This window comes from Pelmatolapia mariae, linkage group LG16_19 (assembly GCF_036321145.2).
Source record: "Pelmatolapia mariae isolate MD_Pm_ZW linkage group LG16_19, Pm_UMD_F_2, whole genome shotgun sequence".
Taxonomy (NCBI): domain Eukaryota; kingdom Metazoa; phylum Chordata; class Actinopteri; order Cichliformes; family Cichlidae; genus Pelmatolapia; species Pelmatolapia mariae.
The window spans coordinates 60,195,557-60,217,082 of record NC_086241.1 but is presented as its reverse complement, the minus strand read 5'-3'; the positions used below and the strand labels follow the sequence as shown (position 1 = coordinate 60,217,082).

The following is a 21,526-nucleotide window of genomic DNA, read 5'->3' as shown; positions in this document are numbered from 1 at the left end:
AGATGAACAACTGCACATGATACAGTACACTGTGGTATTGTTTATTTAACAAGAAGTAAATTAAAATAAAGTGTGTGTAAAACTGAGAACACCCCACGATTCAAAAGCTTGTAGAAGCATCTATATCAGCAGTAACTTGAAGCATCTGTTTTCCATCCATCTATTTTCTTCTACTTCACAAATTAGTGGTCCCCTATTCAAGGTAAATCCAAACATATAGATAAAATCAAGTATCAGTTCGTCTGGGAAAGATATAAAGTCTGGACAGTCTACCCATTGATACCATGTAAAATTAAATTCGGCAGTAAAATACAGAGTAAAAACATATTTATTTTGAAAAATCAGTAAAAGATTGCATTTTACACATAACTAACACATACATTTAAACAGCAAGATTTCAACATATCGATGCATAACGTTGAATCTAAATGAAAAACAGCAGCACTGCTGGAACATATATGCTACAGAAACAAACTACAAATTAAAAACAGTTCTCAGTAATCCCTTTAGAGTCTTTAAAATAGTATTATCACTTTCAGAACAGAACCAGTCCAAGATATAACACAAAAGTTCACATTTTCTCAGTTTTACACTCAAAACAACTTTTAAGAACTTTTAAAAGTGTCCTGGCTTTCAGCAACATTTTCTTGAGTGTGCGTGTCAAACGCAGTGTTTATTGAACGTTTTAGAAGATGTTTGTGAAGCACATCTTCTTTTGAAATGCAGTAACTAAATACTGGCTCTTAAAGAAAATTAATCTAGCAATAACAATAATCTAGTAATAATCAGTTATTACTGCCAGCTTACATGTTAAAAGAGAAGCAGCAGGGCATGTAATTCATAAGCATGCCCTAGTGCTAATATTTCTCACCATTGATTACAAAAACAGTGCCTGTAGTGACCTGGAAAAAGCAGCTGTGTGAGAATAAAGCTCAGCTCCGTCAGATCTTAGAGTTTGGATACTGTGAGATTGTGTCATTTCTGCAAAGTGTTTCAGGTTACATTGTTCAGTTCCCGTGATTTATTCCTCAGATGCCTCTTGCGCATCTTGATAGTCCACTTAATAGTGAGTTTGGCAAAATTGGCAGCTTTGAAGAGAGCCATGAAGACCCCACAGAGGATGGCTATAGAGCTCCAGGCATTCGCAGTCACTATCTGTTTGGAAAGAAGCAAAGTTTTGTTGAACAATTTTTTTGTTGAGCACACAATTCAAATAAAGAGAAAACTTCTGTGAGAACATACCAGTCGGATTTCCTGCATAAAAGGATCTCGCCACTCAAAGACAGCAAAGTAGAGCTGATCGGTTTGTGCCCCTTCAGGCCTTTTATCGTTGAATTTCACCACAGAAGACTAGACCATTCACCATAAATAATCAAATTAAAAACTTTCAATTCAAATGCCATCATGCATGGAACTACATGTAAACTGTTGGGACATAAATACCTCTTGTCGAAACTCGACAGCTTCATTTTTTACCCCAGATGTTGTCAATAATGACATTTTGACCCAGGTTCTGAAGCCTCCAGAGAAGGTCCACATGGAGTAATTTCTCTCACAGTCCCTCATAAACTCGGATTTATTTGCACTACAGGAAGAAAACAGGCACATATGCTGCTATCACACAAATCACTGTTAGCACTTTGCAAAACATCAAGCTGCAAGTGTCTTATTAAACAGTGATTACCTGTCAATCAAGTCACTAAACTTGGCAAAAAGCATGTAAGTGATGGCACTGAAGTCCTCCTCTGTTTCATTGCGACTGAACTGCATGAAGATCAGTTCTTTGTTACGGACGTCAGATGGCCCGCGGACCACCAGAGCTTTTTTCTGTAAGAGTATAATAGTATGTAAATCCAGTGGAGACAATTTTGCAGTTATTTTATAGCTGCACATCTTTTGGATTGCTCAGACTTGTGGGTCATGTCTGAGAAACAACCAAATAAAAAAAAGTTAATTCTGACCTCTGTTTCGTTCGCGAATGGCCCAAAGTAGGTCACTTCTTTTGTGTTACAGTCTACTTCTTGAGGCTTGCCGGGGTCCACTAAAGGTGGGATGTAGTCATGGTAGTGATGTTTACAGCTGAGCAGCTGGGCTTTGCCAGGGTACAGAGCTATGCCTGCTCAAAGAAAGTAAACAGAGTCTGCATCAACGTTCTTCAACAGCAGTGTTTATGGACTCACAGCCATTTACTTGTTTGTTCTATGTGGAGGTAAAAATGTAAAATTTTGCAACGGGTGCCTCCAAACACGTTTTATTTTGGTGACGCAGACGAGGACACTTAATGCATTTCAAAATTCTTCCATGTGTCTCTCATCCACAGAGAACAGGATTTGTTCAGCTGTTACTGACTATTTTCATGGATGTCTTTTCAGATGGAGATTTAAGGCTTAAGGGACTAGCTGGAAAAAAAAATACAGAGAGCGTGTATTGTTTAAAGAATAAACCACATTATCTTCTAAAGCAAAAATACAACACAAAAAAGAAAATGCACCTTGCATTGCATGTCTGCAACAACTGACCAAGTCACATTTGATAAGCTGCAATTTTAGAAAAGTTTTCAGATTTAATACACCCTCTGGTGGCCACACAGCAGGCAATACAAATTATTCACAAATAACTAGCGCCTGCCTTCTGTCTCAATGTTATTCAATTATTGACTATTTTGTCACCAACAATAATTTGGGGTTTATTGCGATAGAAAACAGGCCAGGTGTGACGATGAAAAGAAGCAAAGAAGTATTAATTTCTAAAATCTTTGCCAGCGTGGATCATCTGGCTCCATCTCACCCTATCCCTAGCATCTTCCTCTGTCACACAAACCCTCTGCATGTCCTTTTCACTACATCCATGAGCCTCCTCTGTGGTCTTTCTCTTCTCCTCCTGCCTGGCAGCTATATCCACCATCCTGCTCAACCTGAGCTGGTTCTCTGATGGACTCATCTCTAATCTTGTCCACACTGGTCACTCCCATTGAAAATTTTTACCTCTCAACTCTGACAACTCCAGCTCTGCCTCCTATCTCAAAATCATACATCATAGCAGGTCTCACTACTATCTTGTAAACCTTTCCTTTCACTAGTGCTGCTATCCTTCTATTGCAAATCACCTTTGACACTCATCTCCATTATCAAATGCTTTCTCTAGATCCACAGACACACTGAAACTCCTTCTGACCTTCTCTATATTTCTCCATCGACACTCTCAAAGCAAACATCCCATCTATAGTGCTCTTTCTCTTCATGAAGACATGCAGCTGCTCACCTATTATAACCTAGCTTCAAAATCTCTGTCCCATATCTTAGTGGCATAGTTTAATCAGCTATATCCCCTTGTATACTCAGATACTATATTCCATCTAGTGCCACGACAACCACTACACGAAAAGCACGTGTTCCTCCTTCCTGCTAAATGCTGATAAAGGCAGATTTAAATGCTTATTAAAAAAAATGGGAAGTGCTGCTATGTGGCGCAATCTGTATTTTCTGGATGAAATGAGTTATCTGTGGTTCTATGTTTTGGACATAACAGCACACTTAACACCCACTAACCCAGTCATAGTCCTAAAATATGCCCTTAAAAGTGTATCATTTATACTAACCAGGAGGTGAAAATGAGTCAACCTCTTTGTAAATGACGGACATAACGGGGTTGTTTAGTTTCTCCAAGAAGTCAGAGATCGTCTGGTAGGCCAGGAATGCTGCCACCGCAGTCAGCAGCAGGTAGATGAAGATGAGCACCACCGTGAAGAAGTTCTTCAGACAGGTTTTACTGAATCTCATAGGTGGATTGGTCCCCCTAACGTCATCCTGTGCTGTAGGGACAAAGGGGTAAAGGCAGGAATCTGAGTGGACAAATCCAATTAAATGCCACAAAAGCGTGGACCAATAAAAAATATATTAGTGTAATGAGTGTCCAGCATGTGGTGCAGAAACACATCTCCTACTGCTTTGTGAGATGCTGCTATCAGGCTTCTCATGCTCCGGGTCTTCAGTGGTATCATCAAAAAAGACTGGAGACGGTGCGTTGCCTTCATCTTCATCTTCTTCCTCTCCCCCCCCGTCATCATCATCATCCTCGTCATTGAACTGTGGGGTTAAAAAAAAGAACATTTAAACACATATTTCTGGTTACAAGTATAGTAAAACTATACTTAAAATCCTAACAATTATTAAGGTGGGGTCACATTTGTATCCAGTTAAAGTGGAGTGGAATAGCACCCTGAGATCTTCAGTTAATGATGAATCAAACCTAATACAAAACCCTTTGCTGGCAACGACGGCCTGAAGTTTTGAACTCATGGACAAAATCAGATTGCTGGGTTTCCTCCTTTTTAATGCTTTGAGGCCTTTACTGGAGCAGCTTTCGGTTGCTGTTTGTATGTGGGTCTTTCTGTCCGAAGTTTAGTCTTCAACAAGAATAATTCACTTTGCTTTAATAAACTCTTGGTTTGCTTTGGATGCATGTTTTAGGTCATTGTCCAACTGCAGTCATTGAGTCTATCCTGTGCTCTTCCATCGCAGTCTGGTATGGAGCAGCCACTAAACAGGACAGGTGCAGACTGCAGCGGTGCCTGAAAGGCATTCAACCTATTGAGTTTGTGTTTCTTTATTCTTTATTGGGTGAATACCTGAAAGACAGTAAGTTTTATATATATACACACTATTGTTTTTGGTATATTGTTCTCTTCTCAGTAACGCCACACCTTTTAGTTGCAATGTATCCATCTTCCACATGTTAACTTGTCATATTTTAGTAATATGTAAACATCTGTTATAGTTACATGTTTTCATATCATATATAACATCAGTTTGTTTTTGCTGACTTCACCAGTGCTTTCTTTCTTTCTCAGAATGAACAGGGCTGTTGGAATGGTGCAGGGCAGGTTGCAGTTTTCATGCTCAATATCAGGTTATATCAAAACAGCAGATCTGTATATATCAGAGTTATTACAGTATCATATTTTAAAATTGGTTTTTATTTTTTCATTTTGACTTTTTTTTTTTTAACTCACTAGTTTTTAGTTTCCTCAGCACATTTTCTTGTTTGAGTTTAGTTTTTATTGTTGGAAGATGTTTAATTTTATTTTAGTTTCAGCATTAGTTCTAAAAGTTAGTTCTATTAGTTAATCTTTTTAATTATTACTCTATGGAGGGCATGCATCAGAGGCTGGATTTAGGAAAATGAGCTCAGATATTTCAATAAAAACCCTAAACTTTGGGAAAGTTGTGACTCAAAATTTTTGTACACAGCTGGTCGATGTCCATCAATGTCTCATCAGGCAAGTTATTATTAAAACTTTATCAAACTAACAGACACTAAAGCTTAATATTTTTCCCTCTACTTTTTTACTTAATTTGGTTTAGTTTTTCATTTTTGTTAACTAAAGTGTTGTTTTCAAGTCTAGTTTTAGGACTTAGTTTAGCTTCAGTTGGCTATATGACCTTGGCCTGTATCTTGTTCAATTCAGTTAAATCCACAAAGAGCAGTGAACCTTAGAGAAGCAGGGACACAGGTCAGCCGATCATGGTTACACACACACACACACACACACACACACACACACACACACACACACACACAAAACAAATCTGCTCGAGCTCACAGTACAAATTTTCACATCTTGTAATTATTTTCTTTAAATAATTTTAGGATTCCCTCATCTGTTAAATCTGTTAAATCCCACCTTAACTCCTTCTTTAAGACCCCCTGTCTCAAAAGAAATTATAAAATATAGAAAACAGTAACATTTCACTACTTTTGCCTTCTTCAAACCTGACATTTAGCCACAACAACAGTGATTACTGTTTCTTTCATTTCACTGACCTGCAATCAAATACTCCAATGAGAAAACAGTTTAACTTATCTGGTGTTGATATTTAAGGTCAGTGGTTATAAGTTAAAGGTAATGTACTTACAACAACAAAAATACACATTTAAAAAAAAAAAAAGTATCACACTGTCGGTTTTACATTATGTCCAAACCATCTTTCAGTAAGGAGAGCGTAAACAATGAAAACACCTGACAGCACCACAAACTTAATGACCAAGTCAGCGCTGGCTCCAAATGCAAGCAAGGCTTTAAAATGGCCATACCGACCAGTGGTTTTAAAAGGTTTTACGCCATTTTTGCAGCTATTTTAAAGCTTAAAATAAGAACTGGCGAATAACCTAAATGAATACTGCTACTACAGCTAAAACCCAAAGAAAACATGAAGTCAGGAAGCGGCTGTTCAGTCACATGATGCCAAATATGCCCGACAGGAGCATGCACACAGCCAGAGAAAAAGACTTTACTGCTGTCCTCAGAGACAATAAAAAAAGAAGCCTACAGTCTGTAGCAGTCCTGTGATTACTGAAACAAACATGAAAGATTTCAGAGTGAAACACAAACACGAAGGAACTTGTAACTTACCTCCTGGTATGAGAGGGACCTTCCTTTTCTGAGCATTCCTCTGCGGAACTTCCAGTGACTTCACCTAAAGCAGCTCTTCGAGCCTTTTGTGCCAACTCAGCAGATTGCTCCTAATAAACCTGACATGTTTAAAAACACCTCATTCCACCGAGCTCAAGTCTCACAGTTAAAAAAAAAAAAAAGACACCAGCACCCACCCCTGGAGGTTTTGGAGAAGTCGATAAAGGCCCAACCCACGATAATAACAAGGGACCTATGGGCCGCGATTCAATGCGATATCTTGTTTCCTTGTTGTGGCTTCCTTGTGTCCTAGCTCATTACCTTAGGTTGATTCCTTGACTCATGAGAAAACTCATTTATCTAAAAAAAAAACATATCATCATAGATTAATACATGTCTACTGCGACAAGAAACCACATATTTACTGAAATGCCACCCCATTCCTACAAGTTTGTTTTTTACTCTAATGAACTTGACTATGGTGTTATGTTTTCATAAGATATTTATGCCATTTTTTAATTTATGTCTAAATAAAATCTATACAAATGACAAATAAATGCACAAAAATCACATCTTCATTGCGTATAGTCCAGAATATAAATATCAGCGAGAACTGGTTTAAAATAATGTCAGTGAAATTTCCGAGGCTTCCAAATGCATCACGACCAGAGAGTACCTGGGCACTGAAAGGGAAGTGGATGAAGAAGTTTCCGCCTGAACTTCTTGTTTAAACAACGACCTTGCCATGGCAACAGCGCGATTTTGTGCCTTATTTATCATCCTCGCCGTGGCTTTAGCGGAAGATACTAAAGTAAAACACAAAACGGCTCCAAAACCTGTCCGTTTATTCACCGAGGAGGAGCTGCAGAGATACGACGGCAGCGAGGTAAACTGCTGGAGAAATAAAATCCCGGCATGTGCTGCTGAAAATGAACTCGCGTGTCTGCTTGTGCGTGCATTTTTTTTTTTGTTAAGAGTCATCTATATTTATCATTGCTCTTTCTTTTCCTGTTATAGGAGGGCCAGCCTATTTATATGGCAGTAAAAGGGGTTGTGTTTGATGTCACCAAGGGAAAAGGTAAATGTAGAAAAAACATTATCTAACTCCTGGATTCAAATCAGTCATTAAAGTCAGTTCTAATAAAAAGTGATTTAGCACATTAGAAGGCTTTCCAGCTTCTCTATAAACTAACCTGACTCGGGTGATTTGCTTATTAGTCTCTGCAGTCAGCGCGTTGGTTTTAATGTGCATTTTATTTCACCCAATCCAGAGTTTTATGGAAAAGATGCTCCATATAATGCGCTGGTAGGTAAGGACTCCACTCGAGCTGTGGCCAAGATGTCACTGGACCCCGCAGACTTGACATCAGACACTGTGAGTTTCAGCTGAATGTAGAGTATTGTGCAAAACTCTTGATTCACCCCTCATTTCTTTATATTCTGCTCCCAAGGAGCCAAAACTTCTTCTGAGTTTTTAAATCTGGTATTAAACAGTCTGGAGGTCTGAAGCATTTTCAGACTAATGTTTTTTTTTTCATATTACTATTATTGTTATTTATTAATCTACTTGACATTTAATGCAAGAGATTCCCCCCCCCCCCCCCCCCCAATTTCTTTTTGGCTGTGCAGATTGAATGTAACAGGTAGAGGGAGGATGAAGACACTAAATGCAACAAATACGTATCTATGTTTTGAAAGAAGAAAAAAACTAGATAACAGAAAATTTCTACCAGTTTTATCTTCTTCATGAAAGAATAGGCAGTTTCTGTTGAGATAAAGAATGTACAGCACAGTATGCCACTCTCCTTTTCTTTGTTAATATGAGTCATTGTAGCTCATCCAACAGTCTCACTCTACATATGAGACATTTTCCCATCCCACCATTATGTGGGGTGGGGCAGTGTCACACATTGCTCAGCATGACAATGATCCCAAACACACTGTTAGTGCAGGAAAAGCATACCAGGATAGAAAAACACACAGTAAAACTCTATAACTCAGCGTTAACGAAGCACTGTGGGATCATCTGGACAGAGAACAACAGAAGAACATCCAAAGAAGATATTTGATTCTCCTTCATGAAGCCTGGAGAACTATTATTGAGAACTACTTAAAGAAATTACAAGAAAACTGACGAAGACACTGCTGACTAAGTTTAGACTGTGCTGAAGAATGAAGGTGGTCATAACAAATATTGACTTTCATGCTCCTTAGATTTGTGTAAACTCTGTTTTTGACTCACATTCAATGTATGTTCAGACATATTTCAATAAATCACTGCACTAATTTCCCATTTTCCCAGCAAAAGATAAATAATGAGGTGTGTTTCAAGGCTTCTGGACAGGATTGTACAACAGTTCATTAATGCTCTGACTACATTTTTCCCTGGTGTAGACACTTTAAAAAACAAAGTGACTGGAGAAAGTAAAACAATAAATCACAAAGTTTCTGCAACACCAAAGGCCACAAAAGGTGGAAAAAATGCCAGACTTCCTTACAAAAAGTCACCATTTGAACATTTCAGACAACTTATGATTCATAGGAAATACATTTAAAGGGACAGTTTCACAGACCCAGGTGCAGGTGAGGTTTTGACAGCTGTGTGAAAAATATGAGGTGAAACTAAGGTGAATAAATAGGATCTTTTAGGGAACATAAACAACACTGTGCTAATGCGATTATATCTACTTTTATTAAAGTAAAAGTTCATTTAGATCACTTTTTATTGTAAACGACTGAAGTAATCATCTCGCTGTTTTAAGTAAGTTCTTTGCATAAGTGCTAATAGTCTTTCTTTCGAACTCTTAGCAAAATAAATAAAAGGGGGCAAAGAGGCAAGCATAGCTTTCCCAAAAAGCGCACCCCTTTTCCCAGAACAGGTCTCTGAGCTTTTCCACAAGTCAGAATGTTCAAAGGTTAAAAAACATACGGCTGCTGGATCTCCTACTTTGTACAAAAATCTAAAGACAAAAGAAAATGGACATTTTTTATACAAGGTGCTGAGCTTTCTGTCTGGATGTCATTCGGTGCCCTCTTACCTTCTCCTAGGCTTTGGACGTAATATTACAGGATCAATCAGAATTTACTATTACTATTTTTTAGATCATGATTATGATTTAATGGTAAGATTTTTGCCACATTGAATAAAAACATTTGTTTTGAAACATGTTACAGTAAAAATTAAGGAGGCATAGTTTAGTAAAGTTAAATACATTTTTTTTAAAAGCACTGAGTAATGTTCCTTAATTATCTTCACCTCCACAGGCAGGCCTCACTGAAGAGCAGCTGAAGTCTCTGGACAGTATATTTGAAGGCACATACAAAGCCAAGTATCCTATTGTGGGTTACACAGCATCCCGTATCCTGAACGAGGGTGGAAGTCCCAACAAAGACTTCAAACCTGAGGACCAGCCTCATTTTCAAATCAAAGATGAATTTTAATGTAATTTTGTGTGGTCACTTTACTTGACAAGAATCGTGATGAAGAAGTTTGATACATGTGCAATAATAGGAGAACCATTATCCTGTTGACTCAAGATTAAGGTTTAAATAGCGCTTTAATAGCTTTGACCAGTTTACGGTGCACCAACCACTTTAATACCTGTTGTATCATCTGACTGAGATAAAAAGCGGGGACTTTGGAGTAAGAGTATGCAGATAGTTAACGATCTCCTGGAGACACACTTAAAGAAGTTTAAGCACACACAAGATCAAGATGCCTCCTGCTTCTCTTAATTTCATACTCTAAACATTAGGAGCTCAAAGATCCTTGTGAACTTAAAACAGTCTTCATGCACTGTAGCTGCAGTGTTTGGGAGGGGGTATTTTTTGAGAAATGACTGTAGCTTAGTGTGAAAGTAAATGAATAATGTGAATGACTCAGTAGAATATTTATGTTTAGGAAACGATAAATCTGCAGCTTTGTTAATGTTCATCGGTCCACATGTATTCAACTTTTGTTCGTCTACAATTCTCATTAAAGTCTGAAAATGTTCTAATCTTTTGTTGGTCTCATTCGTGTTCTACCACACACAACTGTGTTACCTTGACACAATCTCTTTATGACAGCCCTCTCTGCTGTCACCTCCAAACAGGCGACATAAATAGATCGTCCGGCCCCTTATAGTCTTGCTTGCTCTGATCAAAGGTCGCAGTACTTAAGGTGCTGAAGCAGGTGATAGTCTTTGGGTGGAACTACGCATCTTGCGCTGCCAGTGGTCACATTGGAGGTAAATCTTTCAGTTTTGTGATAGTAACTCTCACGTCAGTCTGCGTAATCTGCTGAGTTCAAAGGGCACGAGCCCTGCCCAGGAGTTTTCGAGCGAGAGTGGTGCTGTGCTCTTTATCAGGCGCACGTTCAGCTGGGAGACGTTCACTGCAACCTGTGACAACCTGGGAACCACTTGGTACTACTCATCCACCAACTGCAGCCAAGATGCCCAAAACGGTAGGATCGCCACGATTTAAATGATTATATGTCACTAAAGTGTTTCTTCCTGTTGCATATTCAAAAATGTCAGTGGTGGGTTTATACATTTATTTGTGTGGTTTCTTGTATTGCTTATGCTGAGAATGACCACTAGATACATTTCAGAGTTACTTGCATAAATACAGATTTAATAGCTTTAATTTCTAATTAAATGTCCTTTTTTTTTAAATAAATAAAAAATCTGGCCAGGCTTCTTGTTTCCAAGAGTCCAAGATCCTTCTTGGCATTTACTCATTAACTAAGTGTAGAGTTTGACCCATGCTGCTCACATTCCTGACAGAAAAATGCTACTTCAGGTCTGCAACCAGCCTGTCTGCTGTTTCTGTGGGCATGCATAATGCACTGCAATCATGGTAATTCCCTTTAGTGCCACTGGAGTGATTTTTAAATGTTAAGAACGAACTCATGACTGTACAGTTTAACCGCTTTTCTCTGCTCCGTTTGATTTTCGGAGGCACCCTGCAGAAAACAAGAGACCTCTGTCTTAAACAAAGAAAACTCTCATGTTCTAAATGTCCGCAGTTACTTAAGCTTTCAGCATCAGTCTGTCGGAAAACTGATAAGAACGACTGGCCTGTGCATTACGAAAGCAGCTCTGTGCTTATATTGACACTGCAAGGAGAAAGCCTCTCTTAAGAGGTCATTCTGACGTCTACGTCCATTTGACTGACCTTAAACTAACTAGAAATCAAATAAAATTATGAGTCATAGTCGCAGGTGTTGTTTGCGCTGTGGAAAACGGTTTTTGAACAGCTAAACAAAAGAGGTGTGACGGTACCAAAAAGCACAATCCAAGTATAAACAAATTAAGATAATCCTACATAGCTCAACAGTATAAGCTGGTGACTGAGTCTAATGGATTAATGATTCATTAGTGATGTCCACAGTCAATGATTAGTGAGCGATTAAGGTTGTGGCAGGTAGGAAACACCTGCAGGATGTCAGCGAGTTGAGCTATTACCTTATGCATGCCATCACTGGAGGTGGTAACAGTTGAGTAACACGTTAGAGGTTTCACAAATGGATGTTCCAGCTTTTGCTGCTCAAGTTTCAGTGGGATTATCTTTATGACACCCGGGGCGTGCTGTAGTATAACTTCATAAAACAATTGTGTAACTGCTACAAGCCCAATCTGGCCTGTGATCAGGGGTCCGTGTGTTGAGAACGACCTGGGTGTTTTAGTGTTTTTTTTTCTGTTGGACATCTGCTCTATAAACATTTTAAAGTGTCATTTCTTTTCCACTTTAATCGTTGTTGTTATAAAACAGGCTGATCTTGACGAACAACGGTAAAGTCAACTCTGCAAGCGTTGTAATCTACGTATGTGCAACCTTGTGTAACCTCGCAAGAGTAGTCCGAAGTCTAATGAGATAGTGAGCAATTATGGTTTATGAATAATCCACTTCACAGCTCCTTCACACATATGACTACAATATCTTTATGTTTCCAGGCTGATCGCTGCAAACTAATAATAAGATCACAGTAAAATATTTCTGCCCGGTTACAGATTCTCTGAGAAAAGGAAGCTGATTGTTTGCGAATATGATTTATGTGTATCCAAATAGAAATCTCTGTCATCACGTGACTAAATGACCTTTATGCTGCAGGTCAATGTCCGCGTCACCACAATGGACGCGGAGCTGGAGTTCTCCTTCCACCCCAACACAACAGGGAAGCAGCTCTTTGACCAGGTCGGTCTGATGCAGTTCACAAAGCACATCCTGTATTATTTTATGGATCCCGGATGACTTTATGTAGACTGAAAAGTTTCTGTTTCTTTGTTTCTTTTGAGAAGTCTTTCATGCATTTAAAAAAAAAAATGGACTGGCAAAGTGATGGATTAATGCCAAGCAGCAGCAAATGCAACAGTGTAAATACAGACCTTTGAAATACTTCAGTAGAGAAATACTCTCAGTCAGATACACTCGCTTTGGTATTTGTTTTGCAGATAAATGGTCTTAACTGTAACCAGTGGGTATTTTATTCTATCAGCAAAGCAACTAGTAACCATAGCTGTCCTACAGATCTAGTCTGGTAAAAGCTGGCCAGTTTAATGAGCCCCTTTATGATAAAAAAAAACAAAAAAAAAAAAACAAGCTTAACGTCCTCATTTAAAAGTTCTGTAATCTTATCCAAAGGTTTTATTCTTCAGGGAGAGATTACCGCAAGAGTCACGGAGGAGGTTTTGATTAAAAAGTGAAGAAGCTGTTGAGAAGATGTGCAGGATTTTGTTATCATGTCTCCACTCTGAAGGTTTCCAGGACCATCGGCCTGCGTGAGACTTGGTACTTCGGGCTGCAGTTTGTTGACATCAGAGGATTCACCTCATGGTTGAACTCTGAAAAGAAGGTGAGGACTTGCAGTGACGTGAGTTTCATCTATTCTGTTTAGAACAGTTAATTGTAAATGTAAAACCCCAGAGGCCTGCTGCAGCTCTCAGTTCTAGAGCCATCTTTTTTATTATTAAATGTACTGTATTATTTTTGTGTGTCTATTTAATTTGGATTTTTCTGTTTTGTGTGCAAGTAAGCATTTAATTGTTAAATCGAGAGTTCAAATAAGTGTTGTTCGTAAAAGTAATTTGACCCTTTTTCTACTGGACTCTTGCCCACACTCTGTTTTTTATTTAGCTGTCTTTACTACTCTGCTGTAGGAACTTCAATCATATTTTATTCTTTAATTACTGCCCCTCTAGGTGATGTCTCAGGAAGTGAAGAAAGAGACTCCCCTGCAGTTCAAGCTGTTGGTCAAGTTTTACCCTGAGGATGCAGCCGAGGAGCTGATCCAGGACATCACCAGGAGGCTCTTCTTCCTGCAGGTGAAGGAGGCGATCCTGAGTGAGGAGATCTACTGCCCTCCAGAGACCGCCGTGCTGTTGGCCTCCTACGCCATCCAGGCAAAGTATGGCGAGTACAACAAGTCGACGCACCAGCCACGTTACATGTCCTCTGAGCGCCTTCTGCCCAAGAGGTGAGTGCGAGTGGATCTGCAGCAGCTGCACATGGGTCAGCAGAAAATCAGTTCTTTGCAACTCAGTACAACTTTATTGGTTTTTGCAAGGGCAGATTTATGCAGCAGTGATCCGAGTTGAAAGATTAACACCGCATCCACCCTACGGGAACTCTTTACAATTGTGACGTTCCAAAATGTAGATAAAATTCCTCTAACACTACAACTAGATTTGGCTTTCACAGTTTTATTACTACGAGTGTTATTCTCTCAAATAATTATCAGACATCAGCTGCTCTGATAGTAAGTAGCACATTTTTTAAATATAATTTGTCATTCCTCATCTTATTTCCTCTAAAAGTTAGTGAACTGATTATTTTCTAAAATTAAACACATGACCACATGGATGAAGCGGCTCTGTCTTTTTACCTTGCTGAGTGCACTTAAAAGAAGATTAGGACCGTTTATCTGTGATTGGTGTAGTTTTCCATCAACTTTGCACTCATAAAGTGACAGAACAGCCGCATCATAAATGATAATCTTCTGGATAAATGACCTCTTTTCCTTTACAGCAAATGTGGAACTCATCCTGGGTACTAGCCTCCCTGAATAATCGAACTATTAACCCCTGTGTGCCTGTGTGATAATGCCCCTTCGGCTCCTGACAAAGGATCGCCGGGAAAGACACAACAATGCATCATGTGTATGCTTTAACCCTGTATGTATACACAGACTGTTTACATTTTCACCAGCATGGGTTGCTGATAGCTTGTTGCTCCCCTCAGAGTGCTGGACCAACACAAGCTGTCAAGGGAGCAGTGGGAGGAGAGAATCCAGGTTTGGCACCAGGAGCACGGAGCGATGCTAAAGTAAGTGAAGGCTGAGTGGCGTAAATTTCCTCCAGCGAATGGATGCTTTTAGGACTTGACTTTTTAAGAATGAACAGCAGTTTTGGTCTCACAGCGTCCTGGAGTTTTATAGTCAGTGAACTTTTACAAGCAGTAAAGTAGAGTAGACTTAGAAGGCTTTGTTCTTACTCATGATCACTCAGCTTTTATAGACGCTGCAGTGTAACCGAGTTAGCGTAAAGGAAAAAGAAATTCAGCAGCAACTATTTTATAACTCATTGCTGTGTTTTTGATGCCCAAAAAAGCTTCACGCACTCTGTTGTAATGATTATTTGCTTTTTTTGGTTCTAATTAGTTAATAAGGGACATGGATTATTAGGTGGAGGCTTGCCACCACACTTTAAACCCCCAAAATAAAGTAAAAGACAAATTAGTCTGTTGAACATTTAATATTTTATTTCATTATCTAATGTGAACAGGGAAGAAGCCATGATTGAGTACCTGAAGATCGCCCAGGATCTTGAGATGTATGGCATTAACTACTTTGACATCAAGAACAAGAAGGGCACAGACCTGCTCCTGGGAGTCGACGCTCTAGGCCTCAACATTTATGCGAAGAACGACAAGTAAATCAGTTTTTGTAGTAAATCTCTTTCTCTGTATTTCTGTTGTTTTGTCCCTGCTTTTGTTTGCTGTAACGTTGTTCTGTGCGCTGACCTGTTAAAACACATCTGTAGATAGGAGATCAATGCACGAGCGGTCAAACCTCAGTCGTAGACGTGTGTCAACTTTCCTTTCAGTGGCCCTGGTTTTAAATAACGGATCTAACTATATGGATGTTGCTTTGAAGAGGTCATTGACCCAATTCTACTACAACATGAACCTACAAACCCTCCCCAACCTCTTCCTCTGATATCACATGCGTCATCCTGTCCAGCTGTGAACCTTTTAAAGAAACAAACTTAAAGCTCATATCAAACTGTGAAAAATATCTCTTTTTATCCATTTTTCAGGCTGACTCCAAAGATTGGATTTCCCTGGAGTGAAATTAGAAACATTTCTTTCAATGATAAGAAATTTGTTATCAAGCCCATAGACAAGAAAGCCCAAGTAAGTGTTTTATGAGTTTAGTAATCTTCACTAGTGTTCTTTTAAATCCACTTTTGTAGCAGTTATAAAACAACTTTTGCTATACCAAGAGATTTTAAACGAAGCCTATGAAGCCCTTTTTGCAAAAAAAAAAAAGTTGTCTTCTACTTTTATGTCTTTTAAAGGACTTTGTATTCTATGCTCCACGGCTTAAAGTCAACAAGGGCATCCTGCAGCTGTGCATGGGCAACCATGAACTGTACATGCGACGCCGCAAGCCCGACACCATCGAGGTTCAGCAGATGAAGGCTCAGGCCAGACAGGAGAGGCTGCAGAAGAAGATGGAGAGGTGGGTGAAGCTAAGCGCCCGGTTAAAATGATGCAGGCAAACTTAATTGGGATTTGAAATTTAGGCTTTCCGTTAGGCGTGCGATTGAGCTTTTCCGTGTTCTGCAGGGATCAGCTGGAGAGCGAGAAGAAGAGGAGGGCGGCCATCGAGCGGGAGAAGGAGGAGATGGAGAGAGAAAAGCGGGAGCTGATGGAGAGGCTCCACCAGTTTGAAGAGACAACTAGGAGAGCAGAGAGGGGTGAGATAGAAAATTTGATGTAGAAGCTGTGTCGCTGCAGACCTTATCTGTTGTATAGTGCTATGAAAAAGGAGATTTCACTGATTTTTTTTCTCAATAGTCCACATTAAACCGTTTATTAACCATATGCTACCACCTGTAGAACCTTAAGGGTTTGAGCTATTACAGGTTTACGGCTTAACTATGCATCCCTCCATCCGTCCATCCATCCATCCATACATCCATCCACTTCAAGGTTCCAACTTGAAAGTTCACACTTGTTTTTACTGCCCTCTGCTGTTTAACTGTTTGATAGAAACTCATATGTGAGCTAAAGCGATAAAGGGTGTCCCACATTATAAACATGAACCTTTCATTCTTGGTTAATTTACTTTTTGGGGCGGGCTTTTTTTTGTAAAACCTGGATATTTTAGTCATTAATGGCTCTTAAAAATAAAACTAAACATAAATGCCACATCTATATCAATGAGTGAAAGTATAAGTATGATAAAAATTTGTGTCTTACCAAAATAATATTTTCTAATCTCTTCCTCTTCCACTACCCAACTTCAACCGTCATTTTATAAAATTAATTATTTTAAGAACTTTGCACAGTACTGTATATATTCTAAGAAGAAGATCAGAAAACCCTTTTCTCAAAAGTACTATTGACATTTGGTAAAAAGTCCACCACCATATTAGGCACAACCCCCTCCCCCATCATCCTCTCTTGCTTCTCCCCCATATGGTGGAATATATATTTGAGAGTTGGAAGGGCAGATGGTGGTTTCAAAACATGGTTTGACAAAGATGTGAGGAGGATGGGAGATTGTTACTTGAAAAGCAACTTCGTTATGTTGGGCGAATTTTGTCAAATATGATCTTCACAAAAGGCATTTCTTTAAATATCTGCAGTTAACATATTTTTTTCCCAATCATCGCCCTTTAGCATTTAAAACGTTCAAATCTTTTTAAAACCTAAAACAGAAGGCTCATATTTCTATGATTTTAACAACCTTGATGTCTTATGATAATGAAGATGTGCAGTAAAAATAATAATAAAATAAAATAAATTCATAAAACTCTTCTAAAAAGGATGACTTTAACTAATTTATTACATATACATTTTCCATGTAATTTTGTTACATAAATATGATTAAAAATTCAGCATGAACCTGGTCAGATGACTAGATGACTAAAACATTTTCGTAAACGATTGTTTATAAAAATAAATAAACCTTTGATTTGAAATATTTCAGTTGCTTTATGTTTATTGAGGTAGAATAAAAAAAAATTGAGTTTGGAAACCTTTATTAGAGTTTCTGAACCACCAAAATATTTTAATAATGCTGTCCTGAGTATTTTCCTTTTTTTCCTGTAACGTTAATCTTTTTTCTATGATGTTAATATAGAAATGTTAAAAAAAAAAAAAGAAGAAGCACCCCAGTTTAAGACAAATCTGAGTTTTGAGTTTCTTATCCTGCATTTTTATAACAGCGTACAGTGCTTTATAGATTTCCATGTGTTCTGACTTTGTCACGCAGAGCTTCAGGAGCAGCTGGACCGGGCCATGAGGCTGGAGGAGGAGAGGAGGAGGGTGGAGGAGGAGGCGGCCCGGCTGGAGGCTGAGAGGATGGAGGCTATAATAGCCAAGGAGGAGCTGGCCAGGCAAGCTGAGGACCAGTTAAAGAGCCAGGAGCAGCTGGTGAGTGTGGAGCACATGAGGGAAAAAGTCCTGATAAATCTCCTGAATTCATTCTAAGCACTTATCGGCTGTTCTAATGGCAGATTAAAGTAACACGGAGGTTTTTAAGATGTCCCTGCCTTTGCTTTCATCACATTTCCAAAATGACAGCATGCCTATTCTGTTATTCTCACGTCACAGTGTTGTGCTTCCTCCTTCAGGCTGCAGAGCTGGCCGAATATAGTGCCAAGATTGCTGCGCTGGAGGAGGCCAAGAAAGCCAAGGAGGAAGAGGCTGAGACATGGCACACCAAGGTGGGTCTCCAGCATGCAGTAAAGAGCTGCACAAGTCACAGGAAATACCAGAAAAAATGTCACAGCACAGTATAAAATATAAATTTATTGTTTAAAAGAAAGAAAACGATTTATCTGTATAAGTCATCCATAATTTGAATCTTTTGCACTGTAATTTACATTGCATACTTCCTCAAAAACATAACTACTCATGTACTGTAACCCTTGCATCTTATTCGTATTAGATTGTTTTGGTTTGAAAGTATAAATTCAGGAGCCATGTTTTAGTGGAGAGGTCAGAAAGGCAGGTTCAAGAGAAAGATTTGTCAATGTCCTTGCAAATTTGGGTATTACTGTCACATATATACAACTAAAACACTTAAAATACTACATTTATATTATAATCAAATGCTCAATGATGTAAACCACCAGCAACTCTAACACACGCATCTCCCTACCTTTCCTTTTAGGCTGTCGAAGTGGAGGAGAGTCTGCTGAAAACGAAGGAGGAGCTGCACACTGTGATGAGTTCCGCCAACTCAGCTCCTGTTGCTGAGCATGCTTCCTCCTCCTCCTCCTCCTCCTCAGACAGCGAGAGTGACCATGAGCACAGCGAAGAAAACAGCACCTATAGCGCCGAGCTGCAGACACAAGGCATCAACTACGACCGCCAGGAGGAGGAGCGACTCACCGAGGCCGAGAAGAACGAGCGCCTGCAGAAGCAGCTTCAGGTTAGTTCAGGGACCTGGACTACATCCCAGATCAGCTGGAGTCTGCAGCAATGCTTAAGACACTTTTTTCTCGTAGCTTTTCTATAGCTTCTGAAACACTTATAGCAAAAATATGCTGTGTTAAAAAATAAATGTTTTTGTCATATTCACTTTGTCACAAAAGGATGAAAGTCCCTGGTAAGACAGGGAGGGTATTTAAAAAGAGCTACAAAGGTAAACGATTAAAGAGGTCTTTCATCCAAAAGATGAGGATGAGGCCTGTGTGTAGCCATATATCCAAATGCAAAACCATATGAAAAGCGGAGCTCAGAAACACATTAAAAAAAGGGATATTAAACCTATAACCATAGGATTAGGATGCATATAGCTTCTGTGCAGTGCTCTGGTTCATTGTTTTGGCACTCGAGATTAAGCTTTTATTTAAGCTGTAAAGCCATGAAATTTTAAGCATCTATTATAGAAGCACAAATAATGTTGTTCTAGGAACAAGTCTCACTACTCGGCACCTGAGCACCTTTCTTAGAAGGGTTTGGCGAGGCATTATCAAAGTTAACTTTAATTTCAATCTTCACTCGGACATAAACAATTAAAACTATCTGTGACTTTGCCCCCAAAATAAGGTTTTTAAAAGTTTTTTTCCCGATGGATAATACTTCTACCATCATCTTTGAGGTTTTTTGAATTCACTCACATTTTCAATCACGATTCGTTGAGGCTCTTTTCCCTCTCTTGTAATACTTCAGGAAAAGAGCCTGGAGAGGGGAGGCAAGGGCTGGAGAGAGCAGTAGAAGCGAGACAGAACACATGTGTGAGCAAGAGACAGATAGTTGAAATAGAGAAGATGCAAGGAGCAGAGGTAGTGAAGGTGGATGAGTTTAAATGCCTTGGGGGTCAAGCATTCAAAGCAACGGAAAGTGCACAGGATAGGTGAAGAAGAGAGTGCAGGCAGGGTGGAGTGGGTGGAGACGAGTCTCAGGGGGAATTAGCAGCAAGAGTGAAAAGGAAGGTTTACAAGAAGGTAGTAAAACCTGGTATGATGTATGGTTTATGGTGATGGTGACAGTGACAAAAAGAGCTGGTGATAAGATTTTCATTGGGAGTGACCTGAATGGGCAAGATTAGAAATGAGTACATCACAGGTACAGCTCAGGTTGAGCAGTTTGGAGATAAAGTTAGAGAGGCAAGGCTGAGCTAGTTTGGACATGTGCAGAGGGATAGTGGATACAGCTGCCAGGCATGAGGAAAAGAGGAATACCACAGACAAAGTTCATGGATGTAGAGAAGGATGACATGCAGAGGGTTGGTGTGACAGAGCAGGATGCTAGTGATACGGTGAGATGGAGGCAGATGATCTAGTGTGGCAACCCCAAAAAGGAGTAGCCAAAAGAACAAGATGATTAAATTAAAGATATCGCTTTCTAATGGAGGGGTTGCCAAGATATCTGTTGATAAAGTGAATTGTATACAGTTTAATAACTGGACACGACTCCTCCGCAGGCCCTGAGCTCAGAGCTGGAAGAATCCCGAGACGATAACAAGAAGACCCAGAACGATAAGCTCCATGCCGAGAACGTCCGCGCTGGCCGTGATAAGTACAAGACCCTCCGTCAGATCCGTATGGGCAACACCAAGCAGAGGATTGATGAGTTTGAGGCCTTGTAGAAATGCCAGAGACCTAAAGCTCTCTCCCAAATACCTCATGAAGGCCTTGTTCAGCATTTTAATATAACTGAAGCCAAATGTGATCCCAAACACCCAGAAAAGGCATGGAGCTGATCTGTGTAATAATTTCTGCATGAGTTTTACTTTGCTGGCTGAAACTGGCACTGTGGGTTGTTTTTGCTCTATTCTGTTTTGTGTTGCACTCAAATGTTTCCAATGTGCTGTTTAGTCCCATTAAAATGCTGATGTGCATCACTCTGGAGACCAGATATACTGTATGAACAAAGCTAGTACTAGGGGTACTATAGAACCTATATATCTTATGATAACTAATCAGTAGTTATTGCAATTTACATTTGCAGTTTTGTTACTGTAACAAACTGAAGTGGTTAAATTTTGATTTATTTAAATGAATGCCTGATGCTTAAAAAAAGAGATCTTTTTTATTTTATTTGTTTGATAGTTTTGCCAAAGAAATGTCAGCAAAGTGTAGAAAAGGTCCCACTTGTGTTCCAAGAAGCTTGATGTAATGCTGTCATACAAACTGAATCTCAGTTTGCAATAAAATAAAACTGAGACACACAGCAAATTAATTGATAATTACTCATGAATATTCCTGGTGGTCTGGCCCTCCTCATCACGTTCTCCTGTATTTTATTTGTGTAGATAACAGTGCAACTTTTATTTCATTAATATACTTACATAATTTCTCCTGCTTCAAAAGTATTGTTTTTATGATTTTCAGAATTTACCTATTGGAGTTACTGTATTTAACCACATGGGAACATTTAATGTATTCTTAC

At 39.2% G+C, this 21,526-nt stretch overlaps 3 protein-coding genes across 3 annotated transcripts; 2 read left to right on the top strand and 1 right to left on the bottom strand.

The window, feature by feature from the left end:
• Positions 1-87: 87 nt before the first annotated feature.
• On the bottom strand, positions 88-6,564 carry pacc1 (proton activated chloride channel 1). The gene is made up of 8 exons (XM_063499050.1): positions 6,413-6,564; positions 3,944-4,085; positions 3,599-3,811; positions 1,962-2,116; positions 1,685-1,827; positions 1,444-1,585; positions 1,243-1,350; positions 88-1,155 (listed from the first exon to the last, which is right to left on the bottom strand). The coding sequence occupies exons 1-8, from the start codon at positions 6,446-6,448 to the stop codon at positions 994-996; spliced, it is 1,101 nt and encodes a 366-aa protein (XP_063355120.1). The 5' UTR covers positions 6,449-6,564; the 3' UTR covers positions 88-993.
• Positions 6,565-7,118: 554 nt separating this feature from the next.
• nenf (neudesin neurotrophic factor) lies at positions 7,119-10,340 on the top strand. Its single transcript, XM_063497450.1, has 4 exons — positions 7,119-7,298; positions 7,430-7,490; positions 7,684-7,787; positions 9,677-10,340. The coding sequence occupies exons 1-4, from the start codon at positions 7,158-7,160 to the stop codon at positions 9,851-9,853; spliced, it is 483 nt and encodes a 160-aa protein (XP_063353520.1). The 5' UTR covers positions 7,119-7,157; the 3' UTR covers positions 9,854-10,340.
• Positions 10,341-10,847: 507 nt separating this feature from the next.
• On the top strand, positions 10,848-20,723 carry ezra (ezrin a). The gene is made up of 13 exons (XM_063497449.1): positions 10,848-10,859; positions 12,509-12,592; positions 13,155-13,250; positions 13,597-13,871; positions 14,636-14,719; positions 15,178-15,324; positions 15,712-15,808; positions 15,973-16,136; positions 16,244-16,374; positions 17,898-18,058; positions 18,259-18,351; positions 18,801-19,061; positions 20,559-20,723. Exons 1-13 carry the CDS (start codon positions 10,848-10,850, stop codon positions 20,721-20,723), a joined length of 1,770 nt encoding a protein of 589 aa, XP_063353519.1.
• Positions 20,724-21,526: the final 803 nt, after the last annotated feature.

Bases quoted from the DNA above. Each gene is read 5' to 3' on its own strand.
- ezra (XM_063497449.1), top strand. The intron at 13,872-14,635 runs GTGAGTGCGAGT...TGCTCCCCTCAG, and splicing joins GAGCGCCTTCTGCCCAAGAG to AGTGCTGGACCAACACAAGC. The intron at 15,809-15,972 runs GTAAGTGTTTTA...TGTCTTTTAAAG, and splicing joins CCATAGACAAGAAAGCCCAA to GACTTTGTATTCTATGCTCC.
- pacc1 (XM_063499050.1), bottom strand. From the start codon at position 6,448: ATGCTCAGAAAAGGAAGGTCCCTCTCATACCAGGAG. The intron at 4,086-6,412 runs GTAAGTTACAAG...TTAACCCCACAG, and splicing joins GGTCCCTCTCATACCAGGAG to TTCAATGACGAGGATGATGA. The intron at 1,351-1,443 runs GTATTTATGTCC...TGAATGGTCTAG, and splicing joins CTGTCGAGTTTCGACAAGAG to TCTTCTGTGGTGAAATTCAA.
- nenf (XM_063497450.1), top strand. From the start codon at position 7,158: ATGGCAACAGCGCGATTTTGTGCCTTATTTATCATCCTCGCCGTGGCT. The intron at 7,491-7,683 runs GTAAATGTAGAA...CACCCAATCCAG, and splicing joins TGATGTCACCAAGGGAAAAG to AGTTTTATGGAAAAGATGCT. The intron at 7,788-9,676 runs GTGAGTTTCAGC...TCACCTCCACAG, and splicing joins CAGACTTGACATCAGACACT to GCAGGCCTCACTGAAGAGCA.